Source organism: Diceros bicornis, chromosome 21, assembly GCF_020826845.1.
Source record: "Diceros bicornis minor isolate mBicDic1 chromosome 21, mDicBic1.mat.cur, whole genome shotgun sequence".
Lineage (NCBI taxonomy): Eukaryota > Metazoa > Chordata > Mammalia > Perissodactyla > Rhinocerotidae > Diceros > Diceros bicornis.
In genome coordinates this window covers 11539487-11553960 of record NC_080760.1, presented here as the reverse complement: position 1 = coordinate 11553960, position 14474 = coordinate 11539487, and the positions used below count along the sequence as shown (strand labels likewise).

The 14474-nt window shown below is 35.6% G+C and overlaps 1 protein-coding gene across 13 annotated transcripts in view; it reads left to right on the top strand.

Annotated features, from left to right (window-relative positions):
- RUNX1T1 (RUNX1 partner transcriptional co-repressor 1) overlaps nt 1-14474 on the top strand; it is a 140516-nt gene that overhangs the window by 109282 nt on the left and 16760 nt on the right. For all 13 annotated transcript variants that reach the window (XM_058564582.1, XM_058564584.1, XM_058564583.1 and 10 more), the window contains 3 exons: nt 252-337; nt 903-1104; nt 10122-10190. In XM_058564582.1, the coding sequence (XP_058420565.1) occupies nt 252-337; nt 903-1104; nt 10122-10190 (357 nt within the window). The remainder of the gene's footprint in view (nt 1-251; nt 338-902; nt 1105-10121; nt 10191-14474) is intronic.

Here is a 14474-nt window from a genome sequence, read left to right as displayed (position 1 = left end):
CTCCTCACAAAAAAAAAAAAAGATAAAGGGTTCTGATCAGATGACCTCTAAAATTCCTTCTAGTTCTAACATTTTATCATTCTGTGAGGAGCCCATTAGATAATTCTGAATCTGAGGATGGCTCACATCTCCATTCAGCATCGAACATATTTTCACGTTGCTTAGTTTGCCCCTGTTTGTGAAGTGCCTGTGTGTGTGGATTATGTCCTGAATGCTTCAAGGTGGTTCAGCCCTCTTCTCTACATTTGTAGGGTTGCATGGCACACGTCAAGAAGAAATGATTGATCACAGGCTAACAGACAGAGAATGGGCAGAGGAATGGAAACATCTTGACCATGTAAGATGTCGGTTATCATTTGGGTTAAAAAATGTTTTAAAAACAACTGGAGTGAGTTTATGTGATAAAATGAAAGCATGGGGATGCTTTGAAGGTATTATGTTTCCTGCTATCCTTAAAAAAATGAGTGAGAATGTTTGAAGTAGAATATAGAATTTGATTCATAAATTGGTATCAAAGTCACTTATGTAAGAGAAACGTTTAGATCATGGAAAGGACTCCTGGAAGCCAACCACAGGCTACTGTTTTCTTGCGAAAGGGTCGTTTAGTTTATGCAGCGATGGGGTTAGTATTTGGAAAGGTGGGTTTACTGGCTGTATGCCTTCAGCTGACATCTCTCAGTCATGACGCTTTGTTCATGCCGTCCACTTTTTATTCTCATCCCCATTGAGTTTACTCATCTCTTGAGTCTCAATTTCAAATCTAACCTTTGAAAATGTTAGCCTGAAATCTTTGGGAATAAAATAGCCTCCTTCATTGTCCTAAAATGGTTTGTTGCACTACCCACCAGTCTTGAGGTTGTGGTGATTGACATGTTCTTCCCTTTGCCCCGTTTCTCCCATAGCTCTTAAACTGCATAATGGACATGGTAGAGAAAACAAGGCGCTCTCTCACTGTACTAAGGCGGTGTCAGGAAGCAGACCGGGAGGAGCTGAATTACTGGATCCGGCGATACAGCGACGCCGAGGACTTAAAAAAGGGCGGCAGCGGTAGCAGCAGCCACTCCAGGCAGCAGAGTCCCGTCAACCCCGACCCAGTGGCATTAGGTACCTTTTCTTCAGATGGACATATTGAACAAACGTTTCTTATGCTATTAATGCTGATTTTATTTTTAACCTGTCTTTTCAAAAATAAAGGATTTGTAGGAAATTTTAGAATAATAAACACTTTATATATACTCAAATATGTCTTGTCTGTCTGTTAGGAAAGTGGGCAGATTGGCATAGAAAGAGGCAGTCACAAAACTTAAACTCCTTTTCCAGGTTGATGTGTTGAGTTTATGGCAAAGCTTCAAAGCTGAGCCAGAATTTCATATGCATCACTAAAACGTGTGCTCCTTCATAATACAGCCCTTTGGACTCTGCCTCCAACTTGCAAAAACAAAATCTCAGGGAGTGGATCCAGGGCTTCTGTACTTCTAGCAAGCTCTCACGGGTGTTCTACTTATGCACACCAGTGTTTGAGAGCACTGCACACAGGGATGTGTGTTGTCTGATTTTTAATTAAGACGCAGTCTCTAAGAAAATCTTGGTTTGTAGCTGTATCTTATATTTTTAAAAAAACATGCTTTATCTCAAAACCCCTCCCAGAAGAGAGACCTAGGGGCTATAGAGTTGGCCCACTGCCACTTGAAAATTAGTGATAAAGGTGTAGCTCTCTTCCTGTGATTTGACCTTAACTTAGGTTGCCCAACCATGATTTCATTAATGCTAGTTATACACAGGACTATTAATATAGCTGTGCTTTAGAAATTGAATGCTAATATGTAGCCATATGTAGTATTGATATTTGGGAATTGTTGGGGTTATAAATAGATTATAATCACAAATATATGAAACGAAATCTTGAACGAATTTTTGAGTGGCCTCTGAACTGTTTCCTAAATTAATAATGAGCTGTCATCATTTCCACTGCTGGCTGTTACATGTGTATACCATTTGAGTAAACTTTGTGGAGATGGGTTGGTTTTGATCCCTGTTCTCTCCTCTGATTTTCTTATCTTTAGCCCCACACCTGTCAGGTGATTCAGGTTAGGGTACAGTCCATGCTGTAAAGCAAAACCAATTGCACACGTGCAGATTACGCTCGTGATATTATCACTCATGGCTGATTGTCAAAAAGTAAAAACTTGAGATATTGTCTGGCTCTTGATCACATTGTCTTTTTTATTAAAATAATTCCTAGCCAATAAAGTTTCCTTTGCATTTAGGTTTGTGGATTCCTGCTAATCCCTAAATGCTGAGTGCCTATTACCATAATAAGTAGTGAATAAAGGAAGATTCCAAGTCATTTAATTTACCCAACAGGCATTATTCTAAAGCATATTTTAAAGACAAACGTGTAAGTGTTAGATTATGTTAAGGCAGGCAATGAAAATGGGTTTAAGCTTGATTTGCGCCAATATTGGTTCAAATAAAACTATTTAGAGCATAGAAGAATAAACATTTATTTCCTTATTGTGAACAAAAATTGGTTAATCATGACAGATATGCTCAGCACAAATAAAGTGGGTATTTGTAACCATCCAGTATAGGCAAAAATTGAGAGCCTTAAAGTAAATAAAACTTTGGGAATAAAAATATCTGGTTTAGGGGCCAGCGTCGTGGCTTAGTGGTTAACTTTGGCATGCTCTGCTTCAGCGGCCCAGGTTCACTGGTTTGGATCCTGGGTACAGACCTACACCACTCATCAGCCATGCTGTGGCGGCAAGCCACATACAAAATAGAGGAAGGTTGGCACAGATGTTAGCTCAGGACTAATCTTCCTCAAGCAAAAAAAGAGAAAGATTGGCAGGGAGTGTTAGCTCAGGGCGTATCTTCCTCACCAAAAAAAAAAAAAAAGAAAGAAAGAAAAAGAAATGTCTGGTTTAGCCTGCTCTATTGAACAAATCCATTGAGTCAGTACTTACTTATTGAGTGTTTACCGCGTTCCAGGCTTGGTGTTAGGCACTGTAATACAGGAAAACGGTTCTTCATTCCTTCCCTTGAAGAACTTTTGATCTAGCGGAGGAGATAGGCCTTGAGACAGATAGTGGCGTGGCACCAATGGCCACTTCAATTCAGTCCCCAAAACTGGCAGCTTTAGTGTTATCTGCTGTCCATTGTAAAAGAAACATTTCAGAAATTGGTAAGGGTTTAAACCTAAGTGAATTATTTTCAACACACAGAACGGAGAACTCTTGTTATGTAGTCACCACTGTCGCATGTGGATTCTGGGGATGCAAACGTATATTGTGACTCAGGAAGATAGGTTTAGCTTCCCTGTTATGCAACCAAAAGAACAAACTTGGTTTAAAAAACTCCTTCTTAAGAGTACACAGATTATATTCCTTTTAATGATGCTTGATGAGTTCATATTTTTGGTAAAATTGAGAGGTTGCTTTGGCTTTAAGCTTTTGTAGATTGTATTATTCCGAGGCTACAGGTATTTCATTTCTTTGTTTGGGCTCAGTTAAAACGGTAACGTTCCTTAGAGACACAGAACCCTAGATTGCCTTGTAAGAAACACTCACAACTTTAGAGAGAACCTGTCAAGAGCCCCACACAATGTGCAGGCTGTAGGATCTAGCAGTTATTTCACTGTGTGTCTTTTGCTAGTAGATTCTTGAAGCCTTCTGAGTTCCATTCTGTGGGGCTGGGCTGTGGCTCTAAATAAGAGGACAGGTGGTTTGTAACCATGGACCACAATCATTTACATTAAGTGCTGTCTAAGGTTCTCTTCTAGGTTTTCGAGTGGAATGTGTTGATGTGCAATGAAAAGATTGGAGATTATTGGCTCACAAATCTATTTTCTGCCTCTGGAAAGTGCATAGTGGGGTGTGTGTGCAGGTACAGTTGTGGATATGTCTATATCTTTATGTACAGGTAGATCTCCACATCCTACAGTTATATTGTATGTGTTTCTTTTAGCCTGATTCTCTCAATTCTTAAGCTGCTGTGTGGTCTCAAATGAGACCTTCTGAACTTCAGCACATACGTTTAGTTCAAAATATTGCCCTAGTTACATCCCTCACTTGGAAACACCGGCAACGTTTCATCATACACACTTTCATAGCATCTTGAAATTGTGTTGGGGGACTGCACAGAGGAGAATGTAACTTCAGGACTGCTGTGCTGTGCTTGTCCACCTCATTTCCATTCTCCCTTTTGAAATACATCCCTAGTATTGAGTCTGCGTGGGGGATTAGTGAGATAACACGATTAATCTATTACTGATTGAATTTTGGGAGTTTTCCCCAGATAGTAAATAAAGACTAATTTGAATAGCCTCTTAAACAATTTTAAAATTGAGTACACACTGAACCCAGGATGTTATTTCTACTCTTTAAGTCAAAAACAGGTTGATACCTTGAAAGACTTTCGAAATAATACATTTTTCCTTGAAATAATAGATTTTTATTATTTTTAGTATTATTACTCACTTGTTTTTCAGGGAAAACTCCAAACATCCACGTTTTAATAAAATTAGAAAGCTAATTTTTTAAGCAGTTGTCTATTTTCAAAATAATACTGGTTATTGGTACATTTCAGTTTTGTTATGTTGTGTACTTCACTGAAGAGGACTTTAATGCAATCACTGAAGTAGCATTCCTTTTATATACTTAGGTGACTGCTGGTTAGTGTTTCACATGCTCTCTTGAGTGTTTGTATGGGTCCCTGTGGTCGTCTTTTCTCCTACTCTGTCTTCATCTCCTTTTTCTCTTGGGACACTGTTGACATCACTCTCGTGGCTCCTGACATTTCATTTCCTTTAAATTACTGTCTTTTTACTGACTTTGGACTATTCTGGAATCTTTCTACAGCTAATCTTGTATTTGTGTGCCGCCCCTATATTTCTCTAGAAGTCTTCTACATCATTAGAGAGAGTTAAAAGAATTATCTAATGATAGATTTAAGACTGATGTTGGAGACTGAAGCATAAAACTCTGAAATATGAATGCATTTTTCCATGTGTTTTTCTAATGTTTGAATATTGTGATGAGAGGGTATCAAATTTAGAAAGTACCTTGATGTATGTTTTGGTAAAGGTTTTTAGCTCTTGCCAAAAAGAGAAATGTCAGAAAGAGGTTTTTTGTTTGTTTTAAATGGAATGAAAACTCACGTTGGTTGTTCATAAAAAGCTTAGAAATTCAGAAGTTTATTTAGATTAATACCATCCTCTGCCCCAAGTAGATTGGTAGAGGAATTAATATTTTAAAATTCCTCAGGCTGTCAAGTTTTATGACTGTCATATGATTAAATTATAGAATTTCTCAATACTGTCTAAATAAATGCCCAGGAAATCTAAGATGAAGGTTAAAAGCACAGATTCTGAGCAGAATGTTTGGATTTGAATCCCTGCTTCCTCTCTTTACTAGTTTTGTGACCTTTGGCAAGGAACTGTCTGTGCCTCAATTTCCTCATCTGTAAAATGGGGATAGTGACAATACATATTTCATAGATGTTTCTGTATTAAATGAATTAATAGGTATAAAGCATATTGGACAGTGCCTGAAACATAGTAGATGTGATGTAAGTAATAGCTATTATTATTATTTTTAACAGACAATCTCAAAAGGAACTTTAAAGAATAGAGGTACATGAAACTAGTATTTTTGCTTGACATCCAAGATTATGAAATAGTAGTAGATTCTTACGTATTTTTTTTATCTAGAAAGTATACCAGGCAGCAGTTTTTAGGTGGCTACTTTATTTAATAGGCAGAGAAACTAGAAAAGAGGAATTCTGTTAAATATAGTAAATCAATTGTACCTTTGGGAACTTAATTCATAATACACGGCTATAGGAAAATAGTTTACTCCTAACCAAAGTAATATTTTATTCAACTTCTATACTCTCAGATTATAAAAACCACAGACAAGTTATTTAGAGTATATTTGCATAGAAAAGTTTAGAGTTTTATACATTTGTATTGATTCCTTTAAATCACATCATGAAATTCGTTTCAAGACCATTCAGCTGAGCTCCTAATGTAAAGTGCCTACTGTATTTAAGTATATTGAGTTAAAAAAGATGTGACTATTAGTTAAATATGTCCATCTGTTAGAAACAGGAAGAGATGATTGCCTCCTGGACTATTAGGTATTTTTATTGTTAAAAGATGTAAATCCTAATGCAGTTGGTGGCTTCTAGGTTGGGTTTGGGCTTCTGAAACATAATATTGAAATTTCTGAATTTATTATCCTTAAAAACAAAAATAAATAGCATTTGTAAAGATGAATTCACTTTACCCTTCCTTTCTTTTGATAGTTTTGTAATAGATGCTGTGATGATCCCAGCCTCATTCTGCCCACTACAGGATGAAGGCTATACCTAGGTGCTGCGAAGCTCTGAGCATTGCTGTCCTGGGTCATGTGAGGTCACATTGGTTCACCAAAGGCTATCAGCTCATCCCTCATGTGTATTGATGGCGGCCTTGCTGTATCTAGTGTCCATTGGTCTCCATTCTGTCGTAAGTGTAGTGCATCTGCTGTCTCTTTCATACATCATTGATTGCTCTTTCTGTTCTTTCACATTTCTTATAACATTTTCTCCACTTTGACTTGGTCTCCTCTCTTCACAGATGTGTGTTATCTTCTGGAGGCTCTCCTCCTCGTCTTCCTCTCTTGCCCCCAAAGCAATTTGCATCCCAAAGCAGGCTAAACTTAATTTACAAGGACTTTTCTGTAATTCTTCCATTTTTCTGTGGTTATATATATATGCATTTCGCATTTTAAACCCTCTCATATAGGCTCTTCTGTCATTGTTTCTACAAGTACATTTTAGTAGACCATCCATTTTATAGCAAGTGGTATTTTATAGGTGGTCAGGAGTTAATGGTTAAAAATTAACTTCTTTAGAATCCGAGCCTTAGAAACTTAAGGTGTTTTGTATGGGCTTGGGGTTTGTCTGGATTAGCCAATATTCTAAAATAAGAAATTCCTAGGAGAGAAGTTGTCTCTTCTTGTAACGTTGATCAACTTCAGGATTTTTTTGTTTTTTTAAGCTCAGTTTTGCCTATATAGACTTTGTTATTGCTGCTACTTACACAGAATAGAAGATATTAGTCATTTGGTTTCTGTAGCTATTATAGTATTCATCAGTGTATCAAATAGATTTCTGAGGAGAACATCTCCTGTAGATCACGCCATTCTTTCCGTAGACCTGATGTTCACATAAGACACAGTAACGTAGAACTGGAGAGGATATTGTAAAATATGTATGTATATGTAAATATAAAAGTATCATCCAAGAAACTTGAGGACTTTCTACCAAGGACTAAGACAGTGAATTGCGAACTATAGAAATAACTTCTATTCCAAGTAACATGTACTCAGAGAGTAAAAAATTCCTGGTGTATATTGCTTATTTCAAACCTCCTCAGTGGTTTTGCTTCCTTTAAAGTTTTGTACTATTTGAATTTAAGTGCTGGGAGAAAACAGAAACTTCAAGGTGCTCTTTTCACCCTGGTTATTTATAAGGAAATAAGTATATATCCATTCTTACTGGATAACCTACTGAATAATGACAATAATAATAATGAGGTTGGAGGATTGACACAGATGTTAGCTCAGGGCCAGTCTTCCTCACCAAAATAAATAAATAAATAATAATAATAATAATAATAATAATAATAATAATAATAATAATAATGAAGGTAATAGCAGCTAACATCTAATGAGCGTTTAGGATGTACCGTGCCAAGCATGTAATAGGAAGTACCTCATTATTCCCCACAGCAGTGCTCTCAAATGTAGCAGTATTGTCACCACTTTACAGATGTGGTGACTGAGACATGGAGAAACTAACTTGCCCAATGTCACAGGGCTAGTAGGTGGCAAAGCCGAGATTCAACTTCACCGCGCTCTGGAACTAACTCTCCTGCCTCTGCTGCCTGAGGCTGGTAATTAGTATCTTTCATGCATGAACTTGGGATAACCTGCCGTCACCTTTCCTGTTCCCTATAATAACGATTGACTATTTTTTAAAAAATAATTTTTATAAAGCTGTTGATTTTTCCTGAACCCAATAAATGAAAAACACTTTTTTTCCTGCTACTTTGGAGAGGGCATATTTTTCCTGTTTATCTTTAAACTTGACAAATCTGTTCTTATCCAATAAATTATTCTTAAGCCAAAGTCTTTTCTCCTAAAAAATTGTCTTGAAAAGTTGTCATAAGTAAATCGCTCTGTTTCACTGTGTCATATGGCTAAATGTGAACTTGACTGCACTTTCTTTATTTCTTCTGGAAGTAGTTATAGTGGTTTGGAAGGTAATCTTGACAAATCTAATTAGCCATATCACATTTAGTTGAAGCCATGTATCCACCAAACAGTTTTATCTAGCTATATTATGAATGAAAATTACTTAAATTAAAACATTTTGGTTTTCATCTTTACTTTATAGAAATGAACGTGTGCATGAGAATGTATGGGTATTTCCAGCCCATCTGATTATCAAGTAGTCATGAAATTATAATGTAAACTTTTTAAAATAAACTTTTTATATTTGGAATAATTTTAGATTTAAACATTGCAAAGAATATGGAGTTCCCATATGCCCTTCACTAAGCTATAATAAGTTTTTGCTAATTCAGAATAGTTGGGGAGATCTTGTGTTCTGGCCAACTGATAATCTATGTACCCTACAAGGATTCAAAACCTTCAAATGTATTTAAGGCATTCAAATGTGAAATGATATATAATTAGCTAAATTAATTGTGCTTTTCTCTATTTTCAGTATTTTGTAGCTCCATAAAATACAGAAGACTGGACTGAATTTCTTTTGATCTTCAATACACCATTAGATAAACTATTATTTAAAAAAAATCAGTCTGCTATTTGACATTTCTTATAAATGCAGAGAAAATTTCAATTACTCAAAATTTATCATGGGTTGGATTATTGTTATATTTATAAAAGTTAAAATGTCTTCCTCAAAATGTCTAAATATAGTCATGGTGCATAACGATGTTTCTGTCAACGGCAGACCGCATATACGACAGTGGTCCCATAATATTAGTACGTATAGTCTAGGTGTAGGCTATACCTAGCGGTAGGCTATACCATCTAGGTTTGTATAAGTACACTCCATGATGTTTGCACAATGATGAAATCGCCTAACGACATATTTCTTAGAATGTATCCCCATCTTTAAGTGACGAATGGCTATACACAGATTTTCATTGAAAGTCGAATATGGAAGACATGTAGTGCATTTTTTAGTTATGAAAGACTGTATACACTTTATTTTCAAGCATATATTAAAAAATATAGAAAGTTCATGTCATTTCCATGAACATGTTATTTTGGAGGTTGGCATTCCTACACCAACTTTATTATGATCCGTTTTCTCAAACTTTCAAAATTTGAGAAATTTTAAGCATAATTACAGCATTTTATTTCAAGTGGAACTTCATTTTCTTTTTTGGGAAGCATGTACTAATCTGTTTGATCAACTGAATATCTGTGAATCCATTCTAGTGACTCTTTCTTGCTTTCATCCATGTCAAATCCATATGATCTAATTTGTGTGAAAATGTTTAATGCTCAGTGAGATTTCTGAGAAGTAATTAAGTGTGAGACCTGGTTAGCCATGGAGTAAGGCTCACTATTTATTGAAAGGTGTTAGAATCAGAGCTATGTGAAAATTACATTACCCCTACATTTGATTTTTTAAATATCAGTTTGTCTCTTGAAAGGAAAACAACCAAATACACTTTATTTTCTTTTACAAAATAAAATACACCCATAGAAATTCCCAAAGTGACGGAGTGCTGGGAACAGTGTTCCCAAGTGTCATCTTGTATGATGAAATCGTGAACGTTGTTTTGACTTTGAGCATACAAGGCGTACAGACCAATGACCTGTTTTCCTTGAGCTCTGATGGCTGGTGTTGCTATTTTTGTTTATTCTCTAGAAGTGAAATGTTCAGCCTTTTACAATTATGTTCTTGTAGAGAAGCCAGGAGCATGGGCATTGCTTGCTTCTTCTCTGCGTAATGACATACATGCTTATGGTGCTTTCCGCCCCCCCCCCCCCCCCCCCCCCCCCCCCCCCCCCCCCCGCCTTTTCTCCTTCTCGTAGATGCGCATCGGGAATTCCTTCACAGGCCTGCTTCTGGATACGTGCCAGAGGAGATCTGGAAGAAAGCTGGTAAGAATTGTTTAAAAACACGAGTTTAGTGTTCTGGCAGCTGTGTGCAGTTGTTAATGCAGTGATGGGAAGAATGACAAGAAAGGACTTCACTGCTATCAACAACAACAAAAACAAAACAGCCCTTCCCCCAAAAACAAAATTTAAAAATCCTGATTAATATTCTTAAACCAGGCCTGATTAGAACATGAAATGGTTTTTATTTTAGTAGCATCTGCTAGTGCCACTGTAAGTGAGAGTCTGACAATATTTCTGTTATAAACCTCTATTTTTGGGGGCTGTAATGATTTCAGACTGAAAGTTTGCATATGAGGTGTCAGCTTGCATGCAATTTTTCCTTTATAAAAAAAATTTTGATGTTTTGTAAATTAAATTGCATACTTCAGCCTTTTCTCCTGAATTTTTTTTATTGAGATGTTATTGACATACATCTCCTAAATTCTTAAAAAAATCACGTCAAGTCTAGTTGACTTGTTGAGGCACTCAGAGATTTTATGGTTACAACCAATTTTTAAAATTGATCTTCTGTGCTAATTAATATTCAATGACCAGAGCTAAATTATTTTTTAAATTTAATGGCAAAGTTGCTAAACTCCTATTTTTCCTTTCCAGGTATACTATCTGATTTTCATTAAGAGATATTGCTCTACATTTTGAAGTAGATTTAAAGTTGTTGATGACTCATTGACTTATTGGGCTTAAAGAAGTTCAGATCTGGCAGAATCTTGGTGGAACACCAGCACTATAAAAGTTGAGCAAAAACTTTAAAAAACTCAACTCAGGAGATAAAGCATAAACATGTTTCAAGAGTTGAAGATGACATGGCAGACACATACTGTGGCTTTGAGCTGCTGTAACTCCAGCTGCTAAAATAGTTTGTTTGAGTTGAGAAACTGGAACATGCTATTTCTGCAAACGGTCAGATGGGTGTAGGGCTGGGAACCTTAATCAAGGAGCAAGAGTCAAGGGAAAGGGGTTTTTTTTCCTACAAAAGATTTCTCTCTGGGTTTTGATTTGACCCAGCTGTGTCTGTAGTTCTGTGCAGCTTGCTGACTCTCTGGTCACTTGGCTCTTATCCAAGTATTTTTATAGATTTCCTAAGAAATACCTTTTTTTGTAAGAGTGATGAGTTTCAAAATCTGATAGTATTCTAGGCTTAGTAGCTTAGATTGAGAACCAGAAAGCTCTCTTGCATGTCCAATGTGCAAGTCAGATAGATCTGTTCATCTTAGAGGTCAAAGGTTAAGTATATATGTTACTTAGCTACGTAGCCTTACCAGATTTACAGCATCGCCTCTAAGAAGATTTTCTACATGGGTAATAGTTATGGGATACTCCTAAGCTGTTAAAATATGCTGGGTGCCCCCTACCTGGAGAAAGAATTGCTGCATTTTCCTTCTGACCGTTTTTATCCCCCGTTTTTAAGCTGTTAGTGCAACTTATTCCAATAAGAGGTACAAAGAATTGCCATTTTGGACAGCAGAAGGAAGGCTTTTTATGTTGAGGGAGAGAGTCTTTCTCTACATTTCCCTTATTTATGTGTACTTAAGTTAAATCCTTGATAGATCATAAAGCAAAATTGACAGTAAAGTCTTGTGTAATCCAAATTTCTTCTGTGCTATTATCTGCTCAAGTCTTTGTTTGACTGCTATTAAGTGAGAGCAGATTTTTCTGAATATACCACCTTTGTTGGAAAGTCAACTTGAATAGCTATGCACAAAGAAAGTCCTACCATAAGTGGTAAGCAATTGGAAGCAGATTCAAAACTGCACTATGTATTTTCCACTTAATCAGTTTTTTTTTTTTTTAACTTGACATGTTGTAATCTATTGAGTCCACTATTTTTCTTCACTGTATGTTTTCTGGGTTTCTGAAACCAATTCTGGATGTACTTGACATTGGGGGGACTTCGGGAGTAGAGAAAGAACGATGCTTAGAAATTTCTGTTGTGTCCATGCACTTTAAGAAGGGTTAAACTTTATCAAGCAAAATGTTTGGAATGTTTTCTAGATGCGCCTATCATCTGTATTAGATCTTCTTTCTAAAGTACAACTTGAAAGTGGTGTCAGTTAAATTCGTATTCTTCTTACGGTGATATCCCTAATCTGCTCCATAAGAACAGTTAGGAATAGTTTTCTATGGTTGGATGCTAAATTTTAAGGAGTATATTAAATCCCCAAAGTACGGATGACAGTTTCATCTGGAAGTCTTAAATAATTGCTTATAATATTTATCTTTATAGGCTTCTTAAAAAGCATTTCTAGTGTTTGCAGTATCAAGGCATCCCACATGATGAAAACACCAAGGGCAGAATGTGACATCTGCACTCAGCTTGTTACAGTTTGAAAGCACTTTTTCCAAGATTCTAAAATTTGCCATGGGCAAGTTTTTTCTTTAGGAAAAAACCTATAAAGTATGTCTTTGCAATGAAAGTATTATACATTACCTTTGTGGCAAAAGATAAGTAAATAAAATAAAGTTTAAAGCATTTGAGAAATATCAAAGGGGACGAAGTCTCGAAATTCAATTTAGTGTAACCAGTGCATCCTTTTTTGCAGAAAATTATAATTGCAAAAAAGTATATCCTGTGCTTGAAAGTACATCATATAATATTTTGCACCATTTTGTTTTGAAATCATTTCAAACTTGCAGAGAAGTTGCAAAAAATAGTATAAAAATTCCCTTATACCTTTCACCCAGTTTTCCCAATTTTACTGTATTTACTTTAATATCTTCTCTCTCTCTTTTCCTCTCTCCTTCCCTCCTTTTCTTTCTCTATCATGCATCATATTTTTTCCCAAATATTTGAGAGTAAGTTGCAGACATGATGTTCTTTTCCCTTAAATATTTTAGTGTGTATTTCTTAAGAACAACATTCTTTTATATAACCATAGTACAATTACCAAAATCAAGACGTTAACATTGATACAACACTATTATTTAATCTACAGACCTTATTCAAATTTTGCACATTGCCTCCATAATACAATATAACAATAATATACCTTTTTAAATATTTGGAATCCCAACAAATCTTGAAAGCCACATCAGTTTCCCCCAATTGTAATATTTTTAAAAGCAACAGCAAAAGTAAAAAATGCACTCTAAAGTTACAAAAGCCTTTATAAATTTGGAGAAAAAATCTAAAATAAAGATGGTTTTTAAATTGCAACTGAATGTTTTCTTCAGTATATTTCTTTTTCAAACGATCAGTGAATGTTTGCAGTTGGTAATAAATATTCAAGCACCTTGCAAATGTCCTACCAATTCTCTTTGCTGATCTGTATATGCCTGTGGGATTAGAATAGGAATGCATAATTTAAATACAAATTGCCTGATTTGCATATACAATTAGTCAAGCTACAGCTTTGATCGTAAGCAAAAATTATTGTCCTGTATTACCACTTAGATAGAATTTTAATTCACCTTGAATATTCAAACTAAATTAGACCCTGGCTGTATAGTTAGAAGGGCAGGACTTCCCTGGTGCCCCAAAACATTTATGGTAGGGTAATAAAGGCATCTTTTCACCTCCTGGTGAAGAAGGTGCTGCAAGCTCTGTGTGATATTCTGTTGCTATCCAAATTTCAAATGCAGATTTTAAAGCAACAAACAAAGACTTAACATATTTTAGTTCATATTTCTAGTCTGGATCTTTTCCTAATATTTTAGTTTATAAAACCTAGCAGACAGTATTGCAAATGAATGAATTTCAGAAACAATGCTGCTAAAATGACGAGGCTACAAAAGTCATGACAGTTAATTACTAGTGGAGGGCTTTTGATGATCCTCAAGTCATGGACTATAGATGTGTGAAATAAACTATGGAAATTTAAGAAACTGTAGGAGTATTTGCATCTCTTACATTTTTAATCTACAGTAAAACATTTTTATTAGGAATCTATGTTTTTAATTAAACAGAACATTTAATTAAGGTTCTTTTTAAGTGGGTGAAACAATTAAGTGCAAACACTTGAATGAAACATGTCATAATTAGTTTTAATAGAGTGTTAATTGGTACTAGGTTTGCCAAGTTAATAATTACTGCTTATTAAATTTTCAATTAATCATTGTCATTTTGCTTTGAATAAAGATGAAAATTAGATAAACTAATTCACGGGGAGGATATTTTCCCTTGTTAATTAGAACAGTTAATTTTTTAAAATGGAAATTGCTTGTTTTAGTTGTCAGTCTTATGTTGTACGTTAGTTAAATCTTTGCACCCTTCCCACCGCCAAAAATAAAGAACTGGTTTGACATCTGCAGGTTTGTGGTCAGACCCGA